Genomic DNA, 12,826 nt, shown 5'->3' with positions numbered 1-12,826 from the left:
CTTGACAGATTCTTTCTCTCTGTGTGAGTATGCAATGACCTTTTGTGTTGTGCTAAAGTGCAGCACAACACAAAAGATGGCAAATTAACGATTACAGGGTTTATTGGGACAATATCATAGACTACCTCAAATGGCACAAGCAGCTCTGTAGAACAGTTATAATCCAGAGACCATAATTAACACTGAGAGACACCATGGTTATACTCAAAATAATCAAATAGAGGTGCCTAGTCATCATTGATGCAAAGTAGGTGTAACTGTTGCAGCCAGTGAAAAAGTTCAGAACTACTGTTGATATTCAGATTTGTAGGGTAACTACACATCTGGGAAATAAAACACTTATTTGAAATACACACAGGATATACGAGAACGTAATACAACAGAGAGTAGCTCAGTATTCTAAAAGAGCAAGTGTCAAGGATGACAGTAAAAAAAACTTACTTGGAGAATTACAAGAACACATCAGCCACGCATTGCGTAGAAAATAAATATATCCAATTACGACAAATATCATAAATAGAGATATTTCTCACCAATGACAGGAAAAGAGTTTGTGCTTCACGTTGCTTCTCCTAGCGTCCGTGCCCCGCGCAAAGCTGAAGCGACTGGCCCTGAAACGACCTCAAGCGTTTGTGCTCGCTTTTTTGGGGGACGCTGACGTGGAAGCGTCAGCTCGAATGAGCAGCTCCGTACGCTCGTGCAAACTCTAAATACTTGCGGTTGAATTTAACGAAAGTCGCTACTAACTGTTTCTCAACTTATTCAGAACCACAAAACACATTTACGGATAACCAGTCGTATCACGTAAGATATAGTCAGCACTGCGCCTTTCCTTCTCGCGACAAAAAATCGGGAATAATCGGTAATTCCCAATGATTTCAGGGGAGTCAAAGAGTAGCTTGATCATTGAAGTTTTCTCGAATTTATTTACAGGATTAAGTAAAACCAAGTAGCTAAATTTCATACAATTCGCCGATAAAACAAATGCAGTCTGCTACCTCAGTCATCCTCTGGAGATGTAAAGTACACATATCGTTGCACTAAACGATTCATGCAATTCTGCACCAGTCAGGGGCTCGCAAACTTCGTGGGTGTGAACAAAACCATACTGCACTGTATGAGTGTTTGTTCTGGACAACTAAATGTAATGTGTAATGTTGTTACCAAGCTCGCTAACTCGCGGGAATTACTGCGAGAACACCAGACCAATTCCGATTATTAATTACTTAAAACTGATTAACTAAACTGTTTAGCCAAAGGCTCTTTTTTGCTTGAATATTCTTTATGATGATGTAAGGTATAGAAAGAAAGCATCTCTTTTAACATGATCTTGGTCAGTCTCAATATTATGCTTTCAAGTGCACCCTGTATTTATCAGATAATGGTAAATGTCAGAGTGGGTTTCCTATGGTGACATCTTTTAATCAGAAGAAAAATAATACTGCCTGACAATTTTGTTACATGAGTCCGGCAAACAATAATGTTCTTTAATGTTTAATTTTGTAGTCATATCTTCTTAATTAAGCTGTTGGGAGACTCAAGTAATAGGAAGTTGTTGTTTGGTTTCTAGTCAAGATTTTCTTTAAAAATGGTGCGCTGTAAGTTTTCAGTCGTTATTGCTTTGCCCATTGACAGATTCTACAAAAACAAAGCACTTGATAAGAATAGTGCTTCATGTATCGCTCTTATAAATTTGTGTTCTGACCCCATGAAAGAGATATCAAATATTGAGATGTGGACAAACCTCAATATATAATATATCATGTGGGCTTACAGTAACATTTGACATGTTCAATTCAATCTGTTAGAAGCCATTTTTCTATTTGAAGAGGATTGTACGGTCCAAGGACACTACTTAATCGTTGAGAATTTTTGCAGCTTCAAATGAAAAGAAAGACCATGATCTCAACAGTACTACTCTACAGTGGTGAGAACCACTCCTCAAGGTGAGGAAACAATATTTACATAAAAACACGATTGTTGTATTGTTGGATTCTGCTGGGCAATAAGTGCCCTTTGTGCGTCAGCATGACAATCTGTCTCTTGATATCGCCCAAAGGGTTCAGTCTCTGTTAGGCATGCTGGTGGCAGCATCAGGTTCTAGAGATTTTTCTCATTAGGTCTAGAGAACTTTTAAGGATGGAAATGAAAATGTATAGAGCCGAGTACAGAATACAATTTACCAGTTAATTGTGCAGTACTTGTCTTATCATCTGGGGATCGTTTAAACTTTTCTTTCTTTCACTATCTTAAACAATTGACATTGAATGCAACTGTCTGAATGAAACTGTCTCATAACTCACAAGTCATTAGGGTGTTATTGACAGCCCTATAACTGAATTGTTCAAATCCAAAATATAATACTGAAGCCATCTTATAGGATTGATGATGGTGTTTAAGTTGGTTTTAAATGCCACCTCTCAGTGATATGGAGAGCTGAGCTACTGCCCTATTCTTGTTGTTACTTGCATTGTAGAATCCCATGATAGAATAGAATCCCATGATTGCCCACACACACTGTGGACAGTGAGCAGTGAATTTATCCTCTGCATTTAACCTATCGTCACACACCGGTAGTGAACACACACACACCAAGCACAACAGCAGTGGGCAGCAAACCTGTGCCCGGGGAGCAGTTGTGGGTTAGGTGTCTTGCTCAAGGACACTTCAGCCATGGACATTTCCTGCTGGTCCTGGGAATTGAACCGGTGACCCAAGCCACAAACCCGATTCCCTAACCTCTAGGCCACAGGCTGCCCATTGTTAAATTACACTGCAGTTCAAAAGTATATGAAAAATGAACAGTGGCTCTACCAAGAAATAAAAAAATGAGGTTTTTGTTTTTAAGATTAAAAAAAAAAGTTTATTAAAACTATTTTTTCAGCAGAAAGAATACATCTAGAAGTAGGAATCCATGATGCGCCTCATACTCATGAACCTCATGTTGCTGAATCCCATGTTGCTGAAGTTCCTGTACTCTCCAGGCCTGAAGTAATACATCCTGCCTCTGTAGTGGGGCTGCTCATACATGAGCCAGTGACCATCCATCACATTGCAGGACATGCAGTTGGACATATGGCAGCGGTCCATGATGGAGTCACAGTCGTCCATCAGCTCATACATCTGGCCTCCGAAGTTCTCCCTCTCATAGATCCTCATTCTGTAGGATCCCCTGTGCTGTTGAGGAGCATATACACATTGTATTAGTTGTCACATTTTATTACTCACATTGTAACCGAGTCTCACAGGGATTTACACCATTTGTAGGAATGTCGATTTTTACTCCTGGGCACAAAAACTCGCCGCTTGGAACTCACTATCACAATATAAACCTTTGGTGGGGTGAGTTTATTAACAGTTCGCATTAATCCGCCATCCACTTCTTCTGTCAGGGAGGTATGAAGTTGGCAAAACAAACTGTACAGAGACGCGTCAAAATAATTTTTCATGATAAGGACGAGGATAAAGTCATCGGGTTAACAGATAGACATTAAGCATTGACCTTTCTGAATGCCTAGTCAAATAAGCTTAGTTGTATTCTTTTTCTAAATACAGAAGTAATTCATTTGATGTTTTCTGTGATTCTCTACTGTATAAAGTGATCATGAATGCTAACTAGGTAAGATGCTAACAGAATGTGCTAAGATGCTAATATGCTAATTATGTAAGATGCTAACCTCCGGAAGCTGGCAAATCAGCAACTGGGGGAGTTGCGAACATTTTGTGCCAGGATCGTGATAGTGAGTTCCAAGCGACGAGTATTTGAGCCCAGGAGTAAAACTGACATTTGTACAAATAGCACAAATCCCTGTGAGAATGCGCTCCACATTGATACCAACACAGTTAGACCAAATCCAGAGAAAAAGCACACGCAAATTATAATGATGATCTTACCATAGGGATCATACGGCAGGACCTGATGCAGTTATTCCATCCAAACATACTCATGTAGTCAGCATACTCGCCCCTCCTCATGAAGTACTGATTACCCATGTAGTTTGGACGGTCGTAGACCATAAAGCAGCCGCTCTCCACCCTGCAGGAATGGCAGCGGCTCATGTAGGAGGACATGTCAGCGCAGTCACTCATACATTCGTATGAGCGACCCTGGAAGTTCCTCTCCTCGTAAAAGATGATCTGGTGAAGACACAGTCAAGAAAATAATAAAAAAAAAGAAAGAAAGAAAATTGACAATTACCGACAGAGAATTCATTTCCACGACTAATTTCCTAATATTGTGGTTCTAAATATGAATATTATTTGAATCAATAGACTTTGGCACAGTAGTGAATTGTTGCAGGGAACACTAAATTAATTTTTTTTTTAAATTTTCCATATCTCAGCTTACCTTTCCGTGCATGTTTACAGTTATGTTGAGCTTTGCTGTCACTAGGACAGTCTGCTGCCTTTTTTATACTTGATGTGACACGCAAGGAATCTGCTCCTATTGTATGAAAAGCCTTAGTCAGCTGCATGCCTTTGTGAGTTCTACAGTTTGTTACTGGGAACACGGAATGGTTATTATTGAGTCTGGTGTGAGAGAAAATGAGAATATTCTGCTCTAAAAGAAGCTGTGTTGGCAACCATTTATTCTCTTCTTACAGCAGGCGTTATACCCAGTACGCCAGTGTAAGAGAGAATGAGATACCAGAGCACAAAAATTTTGCTGTGGTGTTCCTTTTTTCAGGGACTGTAACATACACCATGTAAATGTTTAAAATTGTCACATTGAACGCAAAGAGGAAAAATAATAAAGAAAATAATAATAAAGTAATAATAATAATGATAATTACGGTTTTGGTTTTATTAAAAAGAAATACAAATCAAATTGACACAGTTGAGTAAATAAAAAATGTGGATGACATTCAGCATTATATTTGCTTGGTCAGTGGATTTGTTTTTTTTTGTTTTTGTTTTTTCTTCTTCACAGCAGAAATCAGTGGGAATAGGTTAATATCTGAAATTTGCAGTATTTCTACTTGTAACACTACTGCACACTCTATGTTAATCTCAGAATGAAAAAAATATTGTTTAAATGTATATTTATATATATTTTATGGGTGTTTCATTCCCTTAACCAGATTGACAGAGTTGGTATACGTTGGTTTTCACAATAGTGGTGAAAAATAATGACAAAAATGGCTGATGACGTAATCACTCTACTGCAACTTAAGAATGACCTCTATTTTTTTAAATTAAGTTTCAATCAGGAGCATTACAACCCGGCTTGAACCAGGTTTCATTGAAGACACAGTGATAAAAGGTGGCATGATATAGAAAACTCAGTATTAATTAAACTTGAACAAGATTAAACAAACAAACAAATAAACTTAAAAAAACTCATGGGGTGCCGTAACCTATAGGGGTGTTGCTTGGTGTTGAACTGTTCACACAATTATCTTTTTTGTTCCAAAGCTTTCAAAAGATCTTAAGAGTGTAAGTAAAATTCCTTGACATCACATGTAGTACATCAGTCTCATAGGGCAATCTTTCTTTTATTATTTAATTTTGTACAAAGATAATATTTTGATACATGAACAAAGTCTCCAGCTTTGATAAAAGTAATAATAACAAGCACTTTAATGTTACAACACTATATGCATAAAAGATATATGCAGTAGAAAATCATTTATGAATTAAAAAATGTTCACAACAGGCATTCTTGATATAATCTACTTATTTTTTATGAATGCGTACATAGAGGCAAATGTGTACTCTGGGCAAATTAATATAATTAGGGAGTGTGGATCATTTCAAGGAAACAAATATTATTCTAATGTTCAAGCCTTTAGTCTTTAAATTCGCGATGACTCCAGGCATAATTATTTGCTGTAATCTGCAGACTTACAGAAAAATGTGAAGCCTTTTAAAGAGGCCTCCCATTTGTACAAAACAAACATGACAAGTGAAGGAACAATGCTATTTTCCACAGATTTTCTTATTAAGACATGATTACATAATTTGCTCATTACCTAGCACTGTTTCACAGTATGTTTATTACTGTAACTGTAGTATTTATGTCACTATGTGTCATTATATATCATATACATTGCAAATACAAATGCTGAAAAAAAATCATATCTGTCATATTTAAGAGGGCCATAGTCAGGTCACAAAATGTGTTCGTTCTGCTATGACATAACATAGAGGTACATGCTACACCTATATCATTTTAATGCTTGTTTTAATGGTGATGGTTCATATGAGAACATTCTCACAATAGTAGGATGGCAAAATCCTCAAGTAATATCAGTAACAGATAAATTACAAGTCCATGTAGTGATCACAAACACAGAAGAAGCTGCTCTGTGCTCTTGTCCCATTGTCCAGTTGTACTTAAAAATTCTGTAAACTAATCAAATTATTTAGGGATAGGAGAGCAATTTCATGTGGGCCTATATGAAGGCAAAGAACGAATCCCTTGGTCACATAAACTATACATGATCTGCTTGTCAGACAGTTTTAAGTTAAAGTCATGGTGTTATCTTTATCAGTGTCACTTGAACTTAGATGTGTTTGGCATTGTCTACACATCATCCATTATATGTGAAACCTGTACTTTAACCATGTCTTTTCTCATCAGCATTGCTTATACATCATCCATTGTGTATGAAACCTGTATTTTAACCATGTCTTTTTACATTATGAGCTGTGTAGCATCATGAAGAAATTAAGCAAGCTGAGTGGTCTTTTTAGCTCTGTTTGCACTGCAACTCTTAGTCATCTGGTTGGAACTTAATCAGATAGTAGGTTAGGAGAAAAGGATTCTGTTGTCTTTCCCATTAGAGCATTAATGTTTTCTACAAATTCCAGCCCCGAATGACAAATGCGATGACACTGTGATTAATGAAAATAAATGAACTTTATTTCTCCTACATTTGAAAGAACATAGGCAGTAACATAATTTTCCAATTTAAACAAAATTCTTTAATGAAAGTTCTCTTTTCTTTCAATCATTAGGGCCAATGTTTTTCTAATACCAAGAATCCATGATACGCCTCATGCTCATGAATCTCATGTTGCTGAATCCCATGTTACTGAAGTTTCTGTACTCTCCAGGCCCAAAGTAATACATCCTGCCTCTGTAGTGGGGCTGCTCATACATGAGCCAGTGGCCGTCCATCACGTGGCAGGACATGCAGTTGGACATGCGGTAACGGTCCATGATGGAGTCACAGTCGTCCATCAGCTCATACATCTGACCACCGAAGTTCTCCCTCTCGTAGATCCTCATTCTGTAGGATCCCCTGTGCTGTTCAGGAGCAAGTATACACATTGTATTAGTTGTCACATTTTATGATTCACAATCATACCAACACAGTTAGACCAAATTTAGCCCAAAAATTTCATGCAAATTATAATGATGACCTTACCATAGGGATCATACGGCAGGACCTGATGCAGTTATTCCATCCAAACATACTCATGTAATCAGCATACTCTCCCCTCCTCATGAAGTACTGATTACCCATGTAGTTTGGACGGTCGTAGACCATAAAGCAGCCGCTCTCCACCCTGCAGGAGTGGCAGCGGCTCATGTAGGAGGACATGTCAGCGCAGTCACTCATACATTCGTATGAGCGACCCTGGAAGTTTCTGTCTTCATAGAAGACAATCTGTAAAAAAAATACAGAAAACAAACAGAATAAGACCTTTCATCTCAAAATGTCAGCAAGATTGATTAGTCCGTCAATACGAGAAATTAATCTTCGTCATAACGAAGCTTACCCTGCCCATGCCCATAGTGGTGGTAGTCATTCTTCAGCTGCGTTGGTGGTGCTGGTACTGCTGCTGCTGCTGGTACTGCTGCTCACTGACATCCTGCCTGCTTTTACCCTTTCTTTTATACCTGACCAAACCCAAAGAACACAAGCTCCATGTTGTTACATCCTGACTCAGCAGCACTGTATAGAGGCCCATTGTATAGAGCTGAAGTGCTTCCACTACATTTCCTTTGAACTCATTCTCTAGATTTTGTATCTTACACCATATCGTTTTTGAGAATTTATACTGTACAACTGGATATTTCCTCACGTCCCTTCTCCTCAATACTCTGCACAGTTAATATTTTAAATGGAAGTAATATGATTTAGTTATGTGCAGATAGTTGATTAGTAATTCATTGTTTGGTTTATGTTTTTACAAAAAAAAAAATCTGATTGTGCTTTTGACTTACTCGTTTAGATTTGTAATCAGTGGCCTACTCGCCACGGAAGTGTTTAAGTGCACATACTTTAGTCCTTAATATTTCCTGGAATCAAATGTGGTGTGTGTGTGTTAATGTAGTTTCCTCATTTTAAACCACAATGAAATGTAGAAATTAGAATTAATCATGCTTGCAAGGTGAACACTTACTTTAAAATAACATTGTTGAAAATTGGTGTCAGTATTTATTGCACAGCAGGTGTAATCTAAAATATAGGATCATTAGGCCGGGGATACGAGAGGGCAGCTAACAGGATTTCTCTAAAATAGTGACCCACTTTCAAATAAACAATACGTTTATCTAAAATGCATATATATATATATATATATATATATATATATATATGCATTTTAGATAAACGTATTGTTTATATATATATATTTACATAATAAAATAATACTGCGAGATCAGAGCCTACCACATCTGGGTCAGTTTTAGTGGAAAGAATGTAATCTAGGCAGGATGAGCAGTGCAAGTTACTTTAAACATCAAACGCACTTTGGATAATTACTGTGCCATTTTAGCGATTTAACAAGATAAGAGGTATACAATCTATATGTGAAGAGGGAGTGTAGCTAAATTTACAACTGGTTAACTGAAGGTATTCTTCATAGCTTTCGTATTTATTTAAATATTCCCAGGTGAGCCGCCACGTTCTCCCAGGTGTGAAATCTCCGTCTGACACTTCCGTCCGAGTGAAAGCTGCACAGACTTCCCACACATGTAGCCTAAAAACTTGCAGCTAACCTCTCAGCAGTTTATACTAACACAGCCATAGAAACCTTTTTAGGAGCTGCGTGGCTGTGCAGAATTCACACCTTGATCAGGTTGCTTTCGTAGAGTCACGCAGCTGCCCTACTCTGGAGAAGATGTGGCCAACAGGGTTTTTGTATTGTCTTATAATTTGACTGAGCTGCAGAACGGGTCTATATAGGTAGGGATTCACAATTTTTAAGGTAGCAGTAAAATAATATCCAAGACGATATATAGTACCGACTTTACCTGGTGTAAAATCTAGTCTAGGTTTGTCTTTTCTTTTGTCATTTTTGGAGAACAAGACGTGAATAGGCTATTCCTCCTTTAACTGATCAAAATAGCTAACTTATACACACTTATAACTGATACATACAGTTTTTACAGAAGGAATATTCTGGCAGTGGTCAGGAATATTGGCTATTTCATAATTTAGTTGTGAAAGACATTATTCAGCCATAAAGAATTCAGTCAGTAATGGTTCTGGCAGAAAACCAAAATTTTTCTAATTTATCAGTTACTGTGCTAAAGAAAGAAATACAAGTAGGCTTACAAACTAACTAACCAGCTAACTAACTAACCAACAAAATATATTACACAGGCTGAGCTAATGAATAATTTAGACACTGTTCAGCAAGTTTTCACTGCTCCACAAATCCCAGATTTATAACTCGGGTTATTCCAGAAATTGAAGTCTGACCTTAGACCAAGTCTGACCTTGAGCAAACTATCAGCGTCATACAAAGAGAAGGCACATAACTGTAACAGAATTAATTTTAACTGACTAAATCATCCTAAAGGCATTAATTGTTATGTGGACATTCTTGTTAGATGTTTGCGAAGCCCTTGACATTTTTCTGTGTGTGTTTGCTGTAATTTTTAGGCTTGGAAATACGTTTATCAGTGCAGAAGACATGCTTTCTCTAGACAAACTGTCGTAAAGACTTGAAGACTTTATATACTGATGATACACTTCACAGTTCACAATTCTCACAAAAAAGTAATAAACACAACAGTATTTTGTCATAAGAGAAAATAAAAACTTCTCATCAAAAGAGAATGAGTTTTGACAGTGCCTCATAATTAGTATACAACATTCTTCTTCTTCTTCTTCTTCTTCTTATTAAAATAATATTTATATATGTATGTGTACACGTATATTGTTCTTTATTCAGTTTCTTAATATTCCAGTAGTTCATTTTCCAATTTTATTTCCAGTTTTGGTCTTTTCTCTCATTTCATACTGGATACATTGAGAGAGGGATTTTTTTTTTAACTGTTATTATACTTAACATATTTGTTCACTTAAAAAGGGAAATAATTCAACAAACACAGATTTCCAAGCAACACACTGTCCTATGTGGCTACTTTATCCTGTATGGTTTTATGACTTATTTGACTACTTCATGACTAGCCTGTTATAGCACATTTTTTTTATATCAGTAAAGAGACAGACAGTGTATTTTTAAATGATAATGCTGGAGGGAGCATAGAGATTTTGCTCCAAAATTAAAAATGTTTGAATCAGCCGGCAACTTGTTGAAATGAATTTGTCATTTTTGGTGAGCTGCCAGTGTGGCATAACGAAAGTCATCTCCTACCTTGCTGCATGTACGCTTGAAAGTCGCTACCTAACATACAGCAAAAGCAAAGGGTAAGTGTAGCTTCAAGAGTTGCTTTTCAATTTGTTTTAACATCTCCTGAGGCAGTTATTACAATTTAAATAGTAATAATTCAGTGTCATTTTTCATTTTTGAGTGAATACAAGAATGAAATTCCAGTCTTGATATATATGTGTGTGTGTGTGTTTGTGTGTGCGTTTGTGTGTGTTAATGTAAACTGAAATCATAGCTAATTGAAAAGCAAACAAAATTGGACACTTGATATTAATGGCTGTGAAAACATTCCAATATTGATTTGCACATTCTGACGTTCAGACAGTCAGGGCCAGTGTGGTGATATGTGATAATATAAAATGGGATATAATCACAAGCCACAAATGAATCATTACAGCTCTGTGTGACAGACCTATATATTTATCTTAACCTAAACTTGTTTAGGCTAAGATTTTTAATATGGGGGAAACATCAGATATGCTGAAATGATAGCTGCGCATCTAATGAAAACAATTCTGAAACAGTCTTTGCTATGTGAATAAATCTAAATATCAGCACAAAACTGAAATCTATGAACGTGAAGGCTTAATTATAAATGAGTCTTATGTCTTTGTAAAAGAGACATTACAGTAAGTTTGGGCATTAGTTCTATCATTTCTGTGGGGTTTTTTGGGGGTTTTTTTTGCATAGAGGTCATTATTAAACTTGATAGAGTTGAAGACATGGGACGTGTGTCCTGCAAACATATATTGCCTTCATACAGTTTTTCTTAGCAGAAACATTGGAGAACTATAATAATAATAATAATAATAATAATAATAATAATAATAATACTTTATTTGTATAGCACTTTTCATACAAAGAATGTAGCTCAAAGTGCTTTTACATATCAGCAGAAAGAAAATAACAATGATAATGATAATCATAAAAAGTAATAAAATAAATAAAATGGTAGTAAATAGACCACACAATAATAAAAAAAAACAAAACTGTCTTTATCTTGTATTCTGTGCCTGATTGTGTTGTTAATTTTTGATATCGGACATATATTGTGAAACCTGTCCAGATTTATGGTAGATGGATACAGTTTGGCCACCAGATGGAAGCAGATTCCCCGCCTCACTACTTTCAGTTAGACTGAGGGGAAATTTGCGTGAGGTATGCTAGAGGTAAATTGACTCAGTTTATTTCCAACATACCTCATGCAAATTTCTCTTTTCCTCCGATTAGACAAAGTCAGAGACATGGAACACTGTGCCGTGCCGGTGCCAGCTTTTTGGCACCAGCACCAGTATTTTTTCAGTGGAAAAGCGCGGCCCCAGTGCTCGCCTAGGCACCGGTGCCGGCACCGCATCAGTGGAAAAGGGGTATGTAAGACCAGCACAGGGCCCAGGCTGTGCCACTGGAGACATACAGAAAAGAAATAACAGATCAGTTTGTCAGTTTTGCCAAAATGTCTCAAACACAGAATTTATTTTTAGACATCTTCTTTTTGGTGTCAAAGGATGCTTTTTCCACTAATGTATTTTTCCCTCAAACAGTCTACCGTAGTGCCGTTGTTGTTGTTTTTTTATGTTAGATGACAGATGCTATTTATTGTTCTCCGTGGTACAGAACAATAAATATTAACACTTATCTCTGGATGAAAAATGCACAACCTACAGATGCCAGCATGAGCGACATTGTTGACTTGGATGCATTACAGTCTGTTAGTGTAAGCAACATCTAGGACTGTACTGAACATACATGTTGCATAAGACCACTAGTAGTTGCCTCAAAATATTGAGTGTTTGGTGGTTTGGAGAAATTAACTGACTATTGAAGCAACATAATCAAATAATGAATAATACATTAAGAAGCTATACTTTTTTGGTTAACATTAAATAACTATTTGAAATACTAAAACCAGGACAATGTTGGGCAAAATATTTTCTGTGAAAACAATCAGTAATAAATAAGCGACAGGCTGTTGAACCAGAAGAAATGAGTTATCAAATTTCATGTTATAAGTTTGTATATTCATATGAATTTGTCTTTGTAAGTATTCATGTATTCACTTATAAAATATTCATGTATTCATCATAACAGCAGTTAGGGCTGTCCCCAGGTAATGCAGGCTTTTGTTACAACTTGTCAGTTCATTCACTCATGTAAGACTGCAGTTCTTAAACTGGGCAGCTTAAACTGGGGCGCCTCTCCCAAAAAAATGGGAGAGGTCACGAGATGATTTTCTGTCTGACTGTATTAAACA

At 36.7% G+C, this 12,826-nt stretch overlaps 2 protein-coding genes across 2 annotated transcripts; both read right to left on the bottom strand.

Moving 5' to 3' along the window:
• Window positions 1–2,898: 2,898 nt before the first annotated feature.
• Window positions 2,899–4,360, bottom strand: LOC115822106 (gamma-crystallin M2-like). The gene is made up of 3 exons (XM_030785769.1): window positions 4,349–4,360; window positions 3,895–4,137; window positions 2,899–3,177 (listed from the first exon to the last, which is right to left on the bottom strand). Exons 1-3 carry the CDS (start codon window positions 4,358–4,360, stop codon window positions 2,899–2,901), a joined length of 534 nt encoding a protein of 177 aa, XP_030641629.1.
• Window positions 4,361–6,973: 2,613 nt separating this feature from the next.
• LOC115822084 (gamma-crystallin M2) lies at window positions 6,974–7,758 on the bottom strand. Its single transcript, XM_030785743.1, has 3 exons — window positions 7,729–7,758; window positions 7,374–7,616; window positions 6,974–7,252 (listed from the first exon to the last, which is right to left on the bottom strand). The coding sequence occupies exons 1-3, from the start codon at window positions 7,756–7,758 to the stop codon at window positions 6,974–6,976; spliced, it is 552 nt and encodes a 183-aa protein (XP_030641603.1).
• Window positions 7,759–12,826: the final 5,068 nt, after the last annotated feature.

Source organism: Chanos chanos, chromosome 10 (assembly GCF_902362185.1).
Source record: "Chanos chanos chromosome 10, fChaCha1.1, whole genome shotgun sequence".
Lineage (NCBI taxonomy): Eukaryota > Metazoa > Chordata > Actinopteri > Gonorynchiformes > Chanidae > Chanos > Chanos chanos.
This window is presented reverse-complemented; position numbering and strand designations above follow the sequence as displayed.

What these genes read in the sequence shown, in the direction of transcription:
- LOC115822106 (XM_030785769.1), bottom strand. An exon ending in CCTGCCGTATGATCCCTATG is followed by an intron (nt 3,178 to 3,894) that starts GTAAGATCATCA and finishes GCTCCTCAACAG; the next exon opens with CACAGGGGATCCTACAGAAT.
- LOC115822084 (XM_030785743.1), bottom strand. Translation starts at nt 7,758, where the DNA reads ATGACTACCACCACTATGGGCATGGGCAGG. An exon ending in CCACTATGGGCATGGGCAGG is followed by an intron (nt 7,617 to 7,728) that starts GTAAGCTTCGTT and finishes TTTTTTTTACAG; the next exon opens with ATTGTCTTCTATGAAGACAG. An exon ending in CCTGCCGTATGATCCCTATG is followed by an intron (nt 7,253 to 7,373) that starts GTAAGGTCATCA and finishes GCTCCTGAACAG; the next exon opens with CACAGGGGATCCTACAGAAT.